The sequence below is a fragment of the Drosophila takahashii genome, chromosome 3R, assembly GCF_030179915.1.
Source record: "Drosophila takahashii strain IR98-3 E-12201 chromosome 3R, DtakHiC1v2, whole genome shotgun sequence".
Lineage (NCBI taxonomy): Eukaryota > Metazoa > Arthropoda > Insecta > Diptera > Drosophilidae > Drosophila > Drosophila takahashii.
The window spans coordinates 5,893,367-5,909,121 of NC_091681.1; the positions used below are offsets into that span (position 1 = coordinate 5,893,367).

General features: G+C 34.8%; 1 protein-coding gene across 4 annotated transcripts in view; it reads left to right on the forward strand.

The window, feature by feature from the left end:
* Nucleotides 1-15,755, forward strand: part of beta-Man (beta-mannosidase) — a 67,079-nt gene that overhangs the window by 23,022 nt on the left and 28,302 nt on the right. For 3 of the 4 annotated variants that reach the window (XM_044394784.2, XM_044394783.2, XM_070217033.1), the window contains exon 2: nucleotides 6,117-6,251. The exons of the other annotated variant lie outside the window; for it this stretch is intronic. In XM_044394784.2, the coding sequence (XP_044250719.1) occupies nucleotides 6,117-6,251 (135 nt within the window). The remainder of the gene's footprint in view (nucleotides 1-6,116; nucleotides 6,252-15,755) is intronic. 4 annotated transcript variants of the gene reach the window in all.

The following is a 15,755-nucleotide window of genomic DNA, read 5'->3' on the forward strand; positions in this document are numbered from 1 at the left end:
CAGGTCCAGTAAAATTGTTTGTGTTTCCCAACAATATCTCCGATTTTACCATTATGACCACCACCACCACATTTAACATGTGAGCAGTTATCACACAGCCAGCACATCAAGTAGTTATCACCAGAGATGGTTCCGCTAAATTCGTATTTCTTGGCGCAGCAAAGTAAAGACATTTTAGTGTAGTCGAAGAGTTATTGAAAATTGATAAGAGAAAAAGCGGCGAGATCGGATAAGAGAGCAGTAGAGCGATAAGTCCAGCGGCGGTATGTCCAACGAAGAGGGGCGCAAAGAGGAGGCAGCGGGAGAGCGTGATATGCAGGCGATGTTCTAAGCCCGATTTTGTACTCGAGAAATGCTAGCTTTGTAACGGAAAGCTGCAACGCTGAGCGAACCGAAAACGAGAGCGCTGCCGGTGAGACGATAAAGCCAAACAACAATAACACTGTTGAGATTGGCAACTTGATGGGGCACTTCTTTTAATTTGTTAAAAATGTAATAATAAAGTCACTGTCTATTTAAAGTTGGCTTTCACAGTGAAGCGGCGTATCAATAGTGATAAGAAAATCCAAGTTGGGATACAAAGATAGACTTATTTCAACGATAGGCTAAACTTTGTCGGGAACGATTGAAAAGCACGTCCGTCCTCAGCGAAACTTTCTAAGTGAGATATGGCGAAGTATGTTTGCCATTTAAGTTTCTTTAGATTTAGGAATACAAAGATAATAAATATTATTAACACACGTGTGTAGCTCGCTGATTCTCGCCGATCAAGTTATCAAGTGTTGCCACATTGTTCTTTTTTGTCCGCTGGCAAGCTTTGATGTCGGTCGCACTTGTTGCATGTGCTCTCGAAAGATGCTCAAAAAAGAGGTGGGGTCAACCGTATCGTCCAAGTCGGTAAAAAACTCATTTGGCAGTCGAATAGGTGTTCCGTATACCATTTCTGAGGCTGACGATTTGATGTCCTCCTTGAAACAGGTACGAAGTCCAAGCAAAACTGTTGGCAATAACTCCGGCCACGGAGTACCTCTGTTGCACATCAAGGATGACTTAACGGATCTGTGCCACCTCTCTCCCAGCAAGCAATGTTAGGAGCGCTCTTAATTGTGTGTCTGAAAAGAGCCTCGTTTCAGAGTGTTTTCTGAGTCGGCACATAAGTAAGAGCGTTTTCGGAGCACATTTGGTGCTCTAGGCATAGGCTCATAAAAAGATCTTATGTCTGAGCATATTCTGAACGATGGTATGGAAAATCAAAGTAAAAATCGCGATTAAAATAACGGAAAGCACTTATATCTGAGTCAGAAAAGAGTCAGATCGGACTCAGAAATCATCCTCTTAAAGTGCGACCGTTTTCAAAGAAAAAAACACTCTTTCCGGACTCTTTTTTGCACACTTTATGACTGTAAATGCTCAGAAAAAAGTATCAGAAAACAGTCAGAAAACGCTCAAATTGCTTGCTGGGCTATAAGTCCGTTTGACTGAGGATGGTAGGCCGTCGTGTGTATGTGTTTAGTTCCAACCAAATTAGCAAGATGTTTGAAAACTGCTGACTCAAATTGTGTTCCTTGGTCCGTAGTTATCGTTTTCGGAGAGCCAAATCGAGATATCCAGTGAGTCCAGAACGCCTTAGCTATTGTCTCAGCAGTAATATTTGAGAGAGGTACAGCTTCTGGCCATCGCGTAAATCTATCAATCATAGTCAGGCAGTACCGATAGTTTTGTTGTAATGGCATAACTACAATGTCGAGGTGAACGTGGTCTAATCTGCCGTTTGGCACGTCGATATTTTCTGGTAAGAGGTGGTTGTGTTTGTGGATCTTAGAGCGCTGACAAGGTAGACAAACTCTGCACCATTCGAGGACATTTTTATTCATCGAAGCTACCTCCGGCCAGCCGAAGCTTATATACCCTTGTAGATTAAAGAATGCTTACTCGGTGCAGTTCCAGGGATTCCATTTTCAGCGTTTCTATTTATTTAAATTTTGTTTTTAAGTAGTCAAGAATCAAAACGCCTACTTCCTACAAAGTTACAATTAATTTTCTTATATTTGTTTGAATATTCCTATGGGAGTCTTAAGATATAGTGGTCCGATCCGGCTCGCTCCGACATATGTACTACCTGCAATAGAAAGAAGACTTTCGGGAAAGTTTCATCGCGATAGCTTTAAAACTGAGAGACTAGTTCGCATAGAAACGGACAGACGGACAGACGGACATGGCTAGATGGTCTCGGCTATTGGTGCTGATCAAGAATATATATACTTTATGTGGTCGGAAACGTCTCCTTCACTGCGTTGCAAACATCTGACTGAAATTATAATACCCTCTACAAGGGTATAAAAAACGGTAAGAGTTAAAAAAAAAGAACCGATCCTTATACTTCAATGCTCTATCGAAAAAAAAAGTTGTGTTTGATTCTGCGATTTGACCCAAATGGGCCTCACAAAACAATATAGTTGCATTCATAAAAAACCATTTTCTTCCCCTTTCCTCATCTGCACTCAAAAAATTGTTTTTCCTAAATTTTAGAAAATCGCCATAAAATGAAATTTTTTCTTAATTATCTTAATCTTAAAAGAAAATTTTCTGAATTTTAGAAATTGTTTTCTTGAATCTAGGAAAAAAGACCATAAAAACAGAATTTTATGAAAAACCTTTCTAAAATTTAGAAAAATGTTTTTTTTTCTTAAATCAATGGTGTTTTTTTCTAGTTTGCTCTCCAAAAGTTTTCGTAAATTAATGGCGATTTCGCCATTAAATTAAGAAAAAATGTACTTCAGCCCTTCCTAGAATCTAGAAAGTCGCCATAAAAAATACGGTAAATTTTTCTAAATTTTAAGAATTTTTATGAATTAAAAAAAAATGTTTTCTTGAAAACAGAAAAGTAGAATTAGAAAATCACCATAGATTTAAGAAAAACTTTTTGTATTTCTTTTATGCTTCTCACTCTTTCTTCGAAACGAAAAAGAAGAAGACAAGGGGTTAGACCGCGGCGCGTTGCGACGACAGTTTTTGGCGTATGTATGTATATGTTTATGTGTGTTTGTGCGTATGATCGAGAATTTTCTTGTGCGTAGCTGTAACTTTATTGCGTTGTTGTTTTGGAAATTCAGTCTCTCGCGAGAGAGTTGCTTGCGTTGCGCTGCATTTTGAACCCTTGTGCTCAGTTTTGGATGAACATTGCAAGTAATAAGTTTGTGTTGAGCCTATTTAAGAAAGTTAAAGTGCGATCCCTCTAAGAGGCAATTAATAGGTAAGCAATTTAAATAAATTTAAATATAAATTTGGTAAGTGTGTGAAAATTTATGGTAAGCATAGGGCATACTATTGCAGGCCGCAAATACCATCCTTCTCTAATATTAATTTTTATTTTCGATTGCAGGAATAATTTCAATTTCAGGTATTGTTGATAATTTGGCAGTAAGTAAGTAAATTTTAATAATAGGTAAATTAATTACCTACTTAATATTAATATTAATAACTTTTTATCTATTTTGTTTTCTTTTCTCTTTTTTGTTTAGGAAATAATTATAATGTAATTTTTATCTTTTTTTGGTTTCTTTTCTCTTTTTTCTTTAGGAAATATTTATTATCTTATTTTTATTTTTTTTGTTTTGTTTTCCTTTTTTGTTTAGGAAATATTAATAATTTTCTTTTCATCTGTTTTATTTTCTTTTCTCTTTCTTGTTTAGGAAATAAAATAGTAAAATAAATATGTAAACATTTTATTAAAATAAAGAAAATTTTCTGAAAATAAAAAAAGTCCTTTCTTATTTTAAGAAAAAAAATTATATTTTCAAGAAAAGTACTTTCTGGATTTAAGGAAATTTTCGCAATTTTTATGGCAATTTTTCTTGATTTTAGAAAAGTATTTCTGCTTTTCAGAAATTTTTTTCTAAATTTTAGAAAATTCCTTTCTAAAAAATACGGCAAATCGCCATCGACTGAAATTCATGGCGAATTTCTTGATTTAATGGCGATTTCGGGCTGTTTTTTTTTTGAGTGTGGAAAAAAAGAGTTAATGGGATATCATATATTTGTCTTTAGATAAACAACATTTTTTGAAATAATTACGGTATTCAATTGCGTTGTAAACGTTGTAAAGTGTAAAAGTGTAAGGCAGTTCCAACAAAAATTTCTATACAAAATAGTTTTCAAGGCCTACACATGAAGGCATAACTGCGATGGGCTAGGACGCAGAGGAGATCCTTACAAGCGGTTTTACATGGTAGTCCATGGGTATTTAACTCATTGGCCGGGTCCTCCTGAGCAGTGGTCACAAGAACGCATCCGCCCTGAGTAAATCCTTTGGCAATGTCGATATTATCGCGAATGAATCGCAAGAATATGGCGTCTTGCCAAAGAGAATATAAACACTAAGAGGTGTAACGCCCATACAACTGAATGTACGGCAAAATTTTTGGTGTATAATTTATAATTTCTTAGTGTGCGTTGTCCTTGTTAGATTCTTTGGTTGTGTTAGTGTGCAATTTCGTTTGCTCTACTGCGAAATAGGCTCAATGTCGCATCTGTCTGACGTCTCGAAACAAGGCACTGTGGGCTAGGGGTGTAGTCGCTCGACTGCGGATCGTGTCGGACCGAGTTCAACTCCGACTGAGCGCAACCTTTTTTGTGGTCTCGAACCTCAATCGCATTATTCGCGGGCCACCAACTAACGCAACTAACGCCACAGCCCTTTTTGAAATGTTGTGCGCAATGTGCCTTTTAGGACGATTCCTTTTCGGCAACATAATTTAAGAATCAACAAATGAGACAAAAATTGAATTTCGACTTTTCTGCACCGCGGAGTTTTGAGAGCGATTTGACAAAAATGACGCTGCCTCCGTACATTTTCTTGCTCCTCGTTACACATCTTAGTGTTTATAATATCTTTGGTCTTGCGCTGGTGACCTATGTTTACCCCAGAAAATTAGCAACGTTTATTAGTTTAAATTAATAATAAACAAAAACTGTTTACTTTTTTATTTACATGTCTTCTTCTTCTTCACAGCCGGCGTTTTGTCCGACAAAAATAGGAAATTTTTCACGACAGTGATGCCAACTTTTTGCAAAGGCGGCCTGTTTTTATTAATTTCTCAATAACTACAACTTTTTTTACAATGAAATTTTTACCAGAAATAAGTTTCATTTTTAACTACAATAAATAATTCGTAAACACAACATTTCGATAACTAACTCCGAAATTTGGACAAATTTGGTATTTTAAAGTTCTAGGTAATTGGTAACACTGTCAGGTAGACGGTTTGCCGACAGATTTTTTTAGCTAATTTTTTCGAGAGGTTTCATAAAAAGCATATTTTTAAATATAAACCGAAGTAAATATAAAAATCTTAGTATGCAGATAGTTCATAAAATTCATTAGAGCTGTTTTAAATAAAGTTATTTTTTTGGGAAACATTTGTAAGTTGGTTGATTTTATCAAAACGTCCGGCAAAATACGGGGGATTTAGAAACCGTCAAAAATGACGTCTGTGACACCGAGATTAGGAATGGTTTTCTGTGACACCCCCGATAGTGCGAGTAATAAGTTGAAGTTATTATAGAACTATATTTATGTAAAAATGTATGTATGTACGTAGCTTTTAGCTAAAAAACAATTGAACTAAATTTGTATCAACTTGGTTAAGAGATTTTGAGTTTTTCCTTCAATTACATACACACAATTGTACGCGCGCTTTACAAAAAATTATATACATACATATGTACCTACCTTTCAATATTTGGGTGATCACAGTAGGCCCTTCGTCCTACTTCGTTTTTCTTGTCGTTAACATTCGGTAGCCGAAGGAATTCAATGGCTACTTTTGTAAATTCTAGAGTCATTTCTTATATATTCAATGGCAATTTTGCCATTAAATACTTAGAAATAGTTGAAAAATTCTTTTTTGAATTTTCTTCATCTAGAAAGGTTTTCTAAATTTAAAGGCAAATTTTCTAATAACAAGAAATTTGTTTTCTATTTTTAAAGGTAGGCCGATTCAATGGCGAGATTTCTAAAATTTAGAAATAAATTTTTATTAGTGTATCCTTGTGAAAAATGAGATACATTGACATATTTAAGCTAACATATACATTTATATTACTTTTCTTCACAGCGCTAACTATTGACAACCAAACGTTGCCCTCGGGCATATACAGTGCCTTCGCGCCCCAAGTGCTGGACTCGTACAACGATGTCGGCTTGCGTTATCTGGCCTACGACAATTGGACCTACTCTACTCTCTTTCAATGTAAGATTTACCAGTTCATTTTTGAATGCAAACCAAATGAAACAAAAGTAAACAATGAGGAAATACTGTGTAGCATACTTCTGAAAACCAAATATTGTATAGGAATTCACCAAAGACCTCGCCCAACACTGCACAGTGCACTGTGGTTGCGCCCATAGGCCAAAATTAAAAAAACCGCCAGTACCAAAAATTATTGATTAGTAAACAAATTGTCTTAAAAAAGACCAAGCTTCTTAATGGCAAACCGGAATTTTCTGGAAATCTAACGCGACTTTCTAAAAATAGAACGCAAAGCGTGAACACGTGTTCAATTTTGCAGCGCAGTGGCGTTACGTTCAGTGTTGGGACATACCTAGATACTTTTACCTAGGTACGTACCTAGGTACAATTTAGTGGTACCTTTTACCTTACCTAGGTATACAAATAATTGAGTACCTTTTACCTTACCTAGGTATTTATTTTTATATACCTTTGGAATTATTAAGGTACTTACATAGGTATTAAACATTGCTCTGATTTAAAATAGCCAAATCTGACTGCGACACTGTAGTATCGTTTCATTGTATCGTTTCGTTTCAGAATTGTAAAAGTCGGAACGCAGCATTAATAATTCAGCCGTTCTATTGTTTGTTTTGTGAAGTTAAAACTAATCGCAGTTTTTTTTATATAATTTTGTGCACGTATGTATGTTCCCATCACTACATCAATTTATTTATGAAACCAAAGTGTATTTGGCGCGCAAAAATGCCGTATGTACGTAAACAAACGGCATATACATATGCACAATATATAGTCAATGTTTGTACATACGCAATTTTTGCGCGCCAAATATGTACATGAGGGTTTCATAAATACATTAATGAAGTGATACGTGCATACAATTATTCATGCCGCGTGTTTTCAAAATATATACACAAAATTATAACATTTAAATTTAAATGAAATGAAAAGATATTGTTTGATTAAGACGACTAAAAACTGAAAACTAGTCTTATTTTAAGTTTAAATGATTACATTGAACAAAACAAAAAAAAATTATAAAAAATAAAAAATACCTTATAAATACCTTTTACCTTTACCTAGGTACTGGGAAATTTAAGTACCTTTACCTTACCTAGGTATTTATTTTTGACAATACCTTTTACCTTACCTAGGTAAAAAAACACAGTACCTTTCCCAACACTGGTTACGTTAGCATTTCGTCAAAACAAAGTTGCATTTCAAAGTGGTCAAACGTTCGCAAGAGAGGTTCGAATAAGTTTATTTAAAATTAAGGTTCATTAAGTAAGTTTCAGGTATTTACTTTAATAAGTTCTTTTTTGAAATTTATAGACTTTTAGACATGTTACCCCCCGATCACCCTTTAGGATTGTTATCAGTGTTTTTGTCAATGTTTGAAGGTAATAAAAACTAAAAAAAAATATTTGATAATTTGTTTATATTCATTAATAAACTCATGCTGTCTTACTGTCAGGGTCAAATTTGCGACGCAGTCTTCTGCTCTTCCTTTGCTTTTGTGATGTTTCTTATGTGTTCGTCAGTTGTGTTTGTAGACAATTTTGGATATTATTTTTTTCGCTCATTTTTATGTTATCATTTTCTAAAGGCGCTTCTTGTAACTGCGAATTTTTACACATATACATCTTTGTTTTTATACCCTTGTAGAGGGTATTATAATTTTGGTCAGAAGTTTGTAACGCAGTGAAGGAGACGTTTCCGACCCCATAAAGTATATATATTCTTGATCAGGATCAATAGGGGAGTCGATATAGCCATGTCCGTCTGTCCGTCCGTCTGTCCGTCTGACCGTCTGTCTGTTTCCACGCAAACTAGTCTCTCAGCTTTTGAGCTATCGGGATAAAACTTTCCCAAAAGTCATCTTTCTATTGCAGGTAGTATATATGTCGGAACCGACCGGATCGGACAACTATATCTTATAGCTCCCATACGAACGATCGAAAAAGAAAACGTTAAAAAAATTGTAGCTTCAGTGTTTTTTGAAATATTACCTTCTTCTTTTGAAAATGTTATTTTTTAAATATTACTGAATTTCGAATTAAATATTAAAAAAATCGGACGACTATATCATATAGCTGCCATAGGAACGATCGGAAAATTAATTGAAAAGCAATAGGAAATAAATTCTAGCTTCTTCGGTTTTTATTGTATTCTCTTCTACTCTAGGATATGAATCTTTTTAAATATTTCCGAATTTCAATTTTAATTTAATCAAAATCGGACCACTATCACTATGGACGGCAGTCCATGTAGTGACGAAGCGCACCAGGAGAGTGTGCGAAGGCGACTACTATTATATAGCCGCAAAATTGAAAATCTGCTGTGATAGTCCGCTCGTAATGAGTAATACACCAATCGAAAGGTATTGCAAAAACTTAAAGGATTGCATACGAAGACTTTCAGAAAATCAATTGGCTTGGGAGAGAAAGCAGTGAAAGTGAAAAAATTTTGAAATTTGGAGCTGTTGGGGCCGGTGGGGATAATTGCCCCCTCGCAATGTTTTAGTTGTGTTCCTATTGAAAATACCCGTCGAATGAGGGGTCATATGATAAAATCCGACGCTCCGTCCAAAAGTTATAGCCAAAATAGGATTTTCTTCGTGCTCCCAAAATTAAAACTTAATTCTGTTTGTCAGTTTGTCCAAAACATGTTTTTTAAGTTTTGAAAATTTTATATGACGTTCATCACATCGATATAAAAAACTTTTGTTCAACCACTTTTGGAAAAACTCGCTAGTTTAGCGGAAAAACAGCTATAGACTTGTGCTGCATCTCGTTTGAAAGGTATTTTTAAATGCTATAAACGCCTTCTTAGCAATTTATGTAAATGTAATAGGTAAAAAGATATGAACAAAAGACAATTTTTAAAACTTTTTTTTTAGCTTTTTTTTATTTTTTTCAAAAACGGCTTTAACGATTTTCTTTAAAACTTTAAACTGTATAGCCCTAAAAAGTCAGGTTTTTTTTATACGAAAATAACCACTTTTGCCAGCTCGAACTACTAACGCTCCCTGAGTATTGAATTTTGTGTGAGGGTATCCGAACTGTATTTTAGGATCATGGAATCAGTAAATTTGCACTTAAGAGTTCCATATATGAATCTTTTGTTCTACGATTTTTGGAAAAAGCCGCTACTTTAGCGGGAAAAAGCTAAAAATAGCTACATTTCCTTAGTTTGTAAGTTCTACGCTACTAAAGGTACAGACATGTGCTATACCTCGTTTAAAAGGTATTTTGAAATACTTCAACGCCTTTTTAACTTAATTCGTTAAAATACAATAGTTTAAAAATTATGATTTATGACCAATTTAAAATTAAATGTTTATATTAGCACCTATGAGAGCAAAAGTAAACAAACAAAAACTTCTGATATCAAATAAAAACACCTCTTAACGAGGTAAAAAACTAGTGACGATCGCACCTTCAACGTACAAAAGTTCTGATATCAACTTTTGTGACGAAAAAATTATTTTAGATGCGACTAAATAAGTACGCTACCTAAAATTTATTTAGATAAATATTATAAATACATGTTACATAAATTGGCGAGATCGTACCACTATATCCTATAGCTTCCATAGGAACGATTTTCTCAGTGGTTGCGTAACTAAGTTTTTTCTCCATTAATAAATTAATCAGAACTTAAAACCAATCTGTTAAACAAATCTGTATTTGCAGTCCAATTATTAAATATTCTTTATTTTTGATTCAGCGGCTCCTTTAGAAAGCTTTCCAATCAAAAACCAACAAACAGCAAAAACAAGAAAAGAAGTTAACTTCGGCCAGCCGAATATATATATATACCCTTGCAGGTACGCCTACTTAAACTGTTGTTTTTACATTGTCAAAAATCAAAACGCCTACTTTCTACAAAGTTATAATAGTTTTTCTATTATTTTTTTGATTATTCCTATAGGAGCCATAAGATATAGTGGTCCGATCCGGCTCGTTCCGACATACAGCTGTGAAAAAATAATAGCACCACTAACCCAAAAAAATTTTAACTAGTCACCCTACTCACATTTTTTGACTTTTTTAACTTTTCAAAACGGGTTTTAAATAGTAAGACTAAACATAATTTGAATATGAAAAAAAATGTTAGCTTTATAAAAGGTTTCTGGACTTTTTTAAGAAAATCTATGCAAAACTGGAAAAACGTACGAATAAAATAATAGCACCACTTCTCAATGAATAGAATAAAAGGTAGAGAAATGACAAATTGTATTGTATTTTATTAAGCAATGGACTGCTTGTAAAACATTTTTAATATTTTGTATTTAAGAACTAGAACGCCAAACCACATAAGGGGAATTTTTTAGCGATATGCCCCTGCTCACATCGAGTGGTAGGCACGTTGAATTACATATTTGAGGACAATAACAATAATAACTTATTATAATTAGACACTGAAGAGACTCCATACAACAAGACGTGACTGAGATCATTATATTTTTCACAAAGAACACGGAAAGGGTCATTAAGGGCAAAATTTGTCCTGCAAAATGGCAGAGACAAAGGCCGATACCGGCGAATTGTCCTGCATGGCACATTCCAGTTTAGGGAACTAAGGAGAAAGGAGGAGTCGACATCACCATTTATTAACTTGTGTATATTATACACTGTATAAACATAACACCGTGACAAATCCTACGGTTGATCAGGGTGGGCATGTCTAGTAAACGCAATCTGGCATTATAGGATGGCAACCGACGGCCAGCGTCCCAGTTAAAACCTCTTAGAGCAAATAACAAAAACTGCTTTTGAACGGACTCTAACATATTTTGGCAAGTTAACGTCTGCGGTGACCATATACATGAACAATACTCTAACGATGGGCGAACAAGAGATACATATAAAAGGGTAACAAATGGGTAACTTAATCTTTGTTTTATAAATTTGTTTATTGAAACATTATCCAACTATTAAAATATTCGCTATTATTTTAAGCACGTGTTTTAGTTTAGTTTTGGCTCTGATAAGATTCTTTGTGCTTTGAGATATAACATTTTGGAAGGAAAAATGGGCCAGGACTCGGTTTTTCTATGTTATCCTTCAAAGTTTATGCCTTTCTTAATGAATATGATCCAAAACCTAACCAATCCAACCGGTTTTCATGACCGTTTTCCACCCAATATGTTTCTTTTTTGAATATTTTTCTTTTCCGATTTGGAAAATTTTCCACATGTCCTTGTATTGCCAAATGGTAATCAATTTGATGTCTGGATATCAGGAAAAGTTAGTTTTAGTCAAATCTTATAAAATATATCCTTTATACACAAGAATATTAGCGCATCGTAAAGTTTTATTTAAAGAAAACGGAAGTGGTGCTATTATTTTTTTCGGCCTTTTTTTGACTTTTTTTCTTAAAATCTGAAAAAAATACATGTAGACAATATTTTCGATATCCGTATCAATTTTTTCAAATAGGTGGAATACTAATCAAGATAATAAAAAACACTTCTTATATAAAAATCCCCGTTTTCCACATATTTTTTTAATATTAAGAACCTGTGACGAAGTGGTGCTATTATTTTTTTCGCAACTGTATCTGCAATAGAAAGAAGACTTTTGGGAAAGTTTCATCGCGATAGCATTTTGTAATGGCACAAGTGTATCTGCACGTTTCGGCAGCTAATGAAAACATTTTAAAATCTTGAAATATTCATAAATAATAGGATATAAACATCATTGGGGGGTAAGCAGGGGAAAGCACTTAAAACTTTACCTAAACATTGTAATGCACAACGTTTACGAACAAAATAAGACGCACGTTTTACCACTTTTTTACATAAAACACAGCACAAGTTAATTATATATTTATCTGTATAAACAAAGTATATACTGTTATGAACAATATCTGTTATATTCGAGTTGGGTTAAACCGTGCTTTATATTTTATTAGATTTTTTTTAATTCACTGCGTTGCACTGCACTGTTGACAAATTGCAAGTAAGTAAGCACGTCATCGCTCTTTTCATTCCATTATTGGAAAATCCCATTAGAAATAAAAAAAAAAACTATTGTGTTATAAATTTTTGACAATCAGCTGATCGTAAAACTGGTTTTCTCTGGAATATCTCAAAATCAATTTTTTGATTTTTGGCCTATGGCAGCGACCACTGCTTATGTAAATATAATATCTAAAATTTAATCATTGGGCCCGCTTTTATTTTTCGTACCTAAAGATGATCTCAGATAAAGGTGCGAACGTTTCTATTTATACCCGCTACTTGTTGGACAAAGGCATTTTGTAGTTTGGGTTTTAGATTTAGCTTCCTTATCTTCTAATTCTGTCTGTCTATCCGTCCGGATGAACGCTGAGGTCTCGGAAACTACAAAAGCTAGAAATTTGAGATTTTCCACACATATTCTTGGGCTGCCGAGAGCCGCGCCCTCTCTAACGCCCACAATAGCCCACTTAAGGTATTAAAATGTGTCTGGCGCCCACACCGTAAAAAATTTCCGGACCATTTATTTAAAATTTATGCGCAATTAAAAAAAAATTATTTATCCATCTCCCTCGCACTCGCTTTAGCTGAGTAAAGGGTATTTATACCCGTTACTCGTAGAGTAAAAGGGTATATTGTATTCGTGCAAAAGTATGTAACAGCTAGAAGGAAGCGTTTCCGACCCCATAAAGTATATATATTCTTGATCAGGGTCACTAGCCGAGTCGATCTAGCCATGTCCGTCTGTCCGTCCGTATGAACGCTGAGATCTCGGAAACTACAAAAGCTAGAAGGTTGAGATTTTCCACACATACTCTTGGGCCTCCTACGCAGCGCAAGTTTATTTCAGCGGAGCGCCACGACCCCTCTAACGCCCACAATCGCCCACTAACGATTTTAAAATGTGTCCTGCGCCCACATCTTTAAAGATTTCTGAGAGGTATAAATGCAATTTTGTTGTGTATATTTATACTATCGAAATGTAGAAGACACTTTTCAAATCGGACCATTCATTAAAAAGTTATACGCAATCAAAATATCTACATATATCTATCTCCCTCGCACTCCTCTTAGTTCAGCTACGATTATAGTCGGGACACGAACCCAAGTACAGCGTTCGTACTCCCTTTAGCTGAGTGACGGGTATTAAATAGTCGGGACACCAACCCGACTATAGCGTTCTCTCTTGTTTATAATCGGGACACCAGTACCGACTATAGCGTTCTCTCTTGTTATACCCGTTACTCGTAGAGTAAAAGGGTATATTGTTTTCGTGCAAATGTATGTAACAGCTAAAAGGAGGCGTTTCCGATCATATAATGTCTTGATCAGGATCACTAGCCGAGTCGATCTAGCCATGTCTGTCTGTCCGTCTGTCTGTCTGTCTGGATGAACGCTGATATCTCGGAAACTACAAAAGATTGAACGTTTGGATTTCCTACGCATATTCTTGGGCTTCCTACGCAGCGCAAGTTTATTTTATCAAGGTGCCACGCCCCTTCTAACGCCCACAAACCGCAAAAAGACGTGTCGCCCACAGTTTTGTGTATAAATAGTACCAATTCCGTGCCATAGATGGCGCGTCTCCGCGTGCTCAACACTCCTGCTGGTGCTGAAAAAAGGTGGTTACTCTAATTTGGATTATGTGAATGCAAAATGTAAATTATTTAAAATATGGCGCGCGAAAAACATACAAGAAGGCATATTTATATTAAAGTTGTTAAGCTGAGTAACGGGTATTTAATAGTCGAGGAACTCGACTATAGCGTTCTCTCTTGTTTTTCACTCTTTACAGGCACTTTCAATGACAGCGTGCCGAAGAGCAAAATTTTAGAAAGTGTATTTAATGACGAGTGTAATAATTTTTCGTCACAAATGTTTATATCAGAACTTTTGTATGTTGAGGGTGCGATCGTCATTAGTTTTTTACCTCGTTAAGAGGTGTTTTATTTGATATCAGAAGTTTTTTTGTTTACTTTTGCTCTCATAGGAGCTAATATATATATTTAAATTTAAATTGTTCAACCATAATTTTTAAACTATTGTATTAAAAAGGCGTTTAAGTATTTCAAAATACATTTTAAACGGGGTATAGCACATGACTTTAGCTTTAGTAGTTCAGAAGTTACGAACTTACGAAATTTAGCTATTTGTAGCATATTTCCACATGATTTTGCTGCCATATTAGTTTCTAATTAGTTGGATCCTGAGCTAAACTAAAAATTTGGAGTATAGTTTGATTATTTTTATGACAAACCCCAATAATATACATAAAAGTTGTTGGCTTTTTTTTTGTTATTTTTTGGACCTGTCTTCTCTTGTTAATTTATCCTATAGGAATGCTAATATGTGACATTTTTCTGTACTGAATGCTTCATTCACATGTTAAACTATTAAGTTAAAAGCAAAACATCCAGCAATTGAGAGATAGAGGTAAAGAAATCCGCTTTACAAAACAGTCGGAAAAAATGTCCCGAGCGACATGTCCCGAGCGAATGTGGTTGAAACTGCATAGAAAAAAAACGGCAAACAATTTTTGAGTATAACCAAAAGCATTTCACAGCGACATGTTTGAACAACATTCTAAAAAAAATCGCATTCAAATATTCCATCAGAATTCGCTAATTTCTGGTGTTGTATGAACTTCCCCGAAATCCACTTCTATTTTTGTCCCGAGCGAATACGGCAGTTTTTTAACGATATCTTAAAAATTAAAAGTGGTACAAAATCAAGATTTTTACAAAAAATAGAGCTTGGGAAGAGTAAAAAGAAAAGCCCATAATTAAAATTAAAATTCATTGTTTTACAATTTTTTTTTAACTTTAAAGGTGTGCAAATGTCCCGAGCAACATTTTGGAAGTGCCCATATGAAACTGCCTAAAATCAATTTTAATGATTCCATGTCCCTAAAATACAGTTTGTATACTAGAGCCCTGCTCGAGTTTACTTGAACTGAATAACAAGTCATGTTAACACAATAGAGTTTTAGAGTGCGAGTTCACTCACTTAGAAATTTGGAACAAGCAAGTGGTAGGCCTTGCTCATGAAAACCCGAGCACTCGATTGAAACAAACGAGAAAGTGAGTGCGAGTAATCCAAAATTCGAATCAATTGAATTGTTAATGCGGTTGTTCTACTACATTGTTCGGCGCACTCATTAGAACAATTTTTTCTCAGGCTATACGATTTCACGTAGGTGCGAACAAGACAGATATATGTCGGCTGCAATGAGCAATCAATGAGCAAAATTTTAAAAACCGGTGGGCACTTTTGGTATTTTTTTTTTGGTATTTTAAAATGCCTCAGTGGAGAGACACCGATGAGCAATGAGCAAAATGTAATCTAAAAAGTACAATGCTCATTCATTGGAGCTTCTTTGAAATGGGATCAATAATAAAAATTGATTTGATACTTTTTGTTTGAATTGTCAAACCTTTTGTGACTAATTAGGTGCTAAAAAGTTTATAGTTTTAGTTTTTTACCGGGGTTCAAAATGCTGTGCTATATTTGTAGTTTTTACTATTTGCTATTGCTACGAG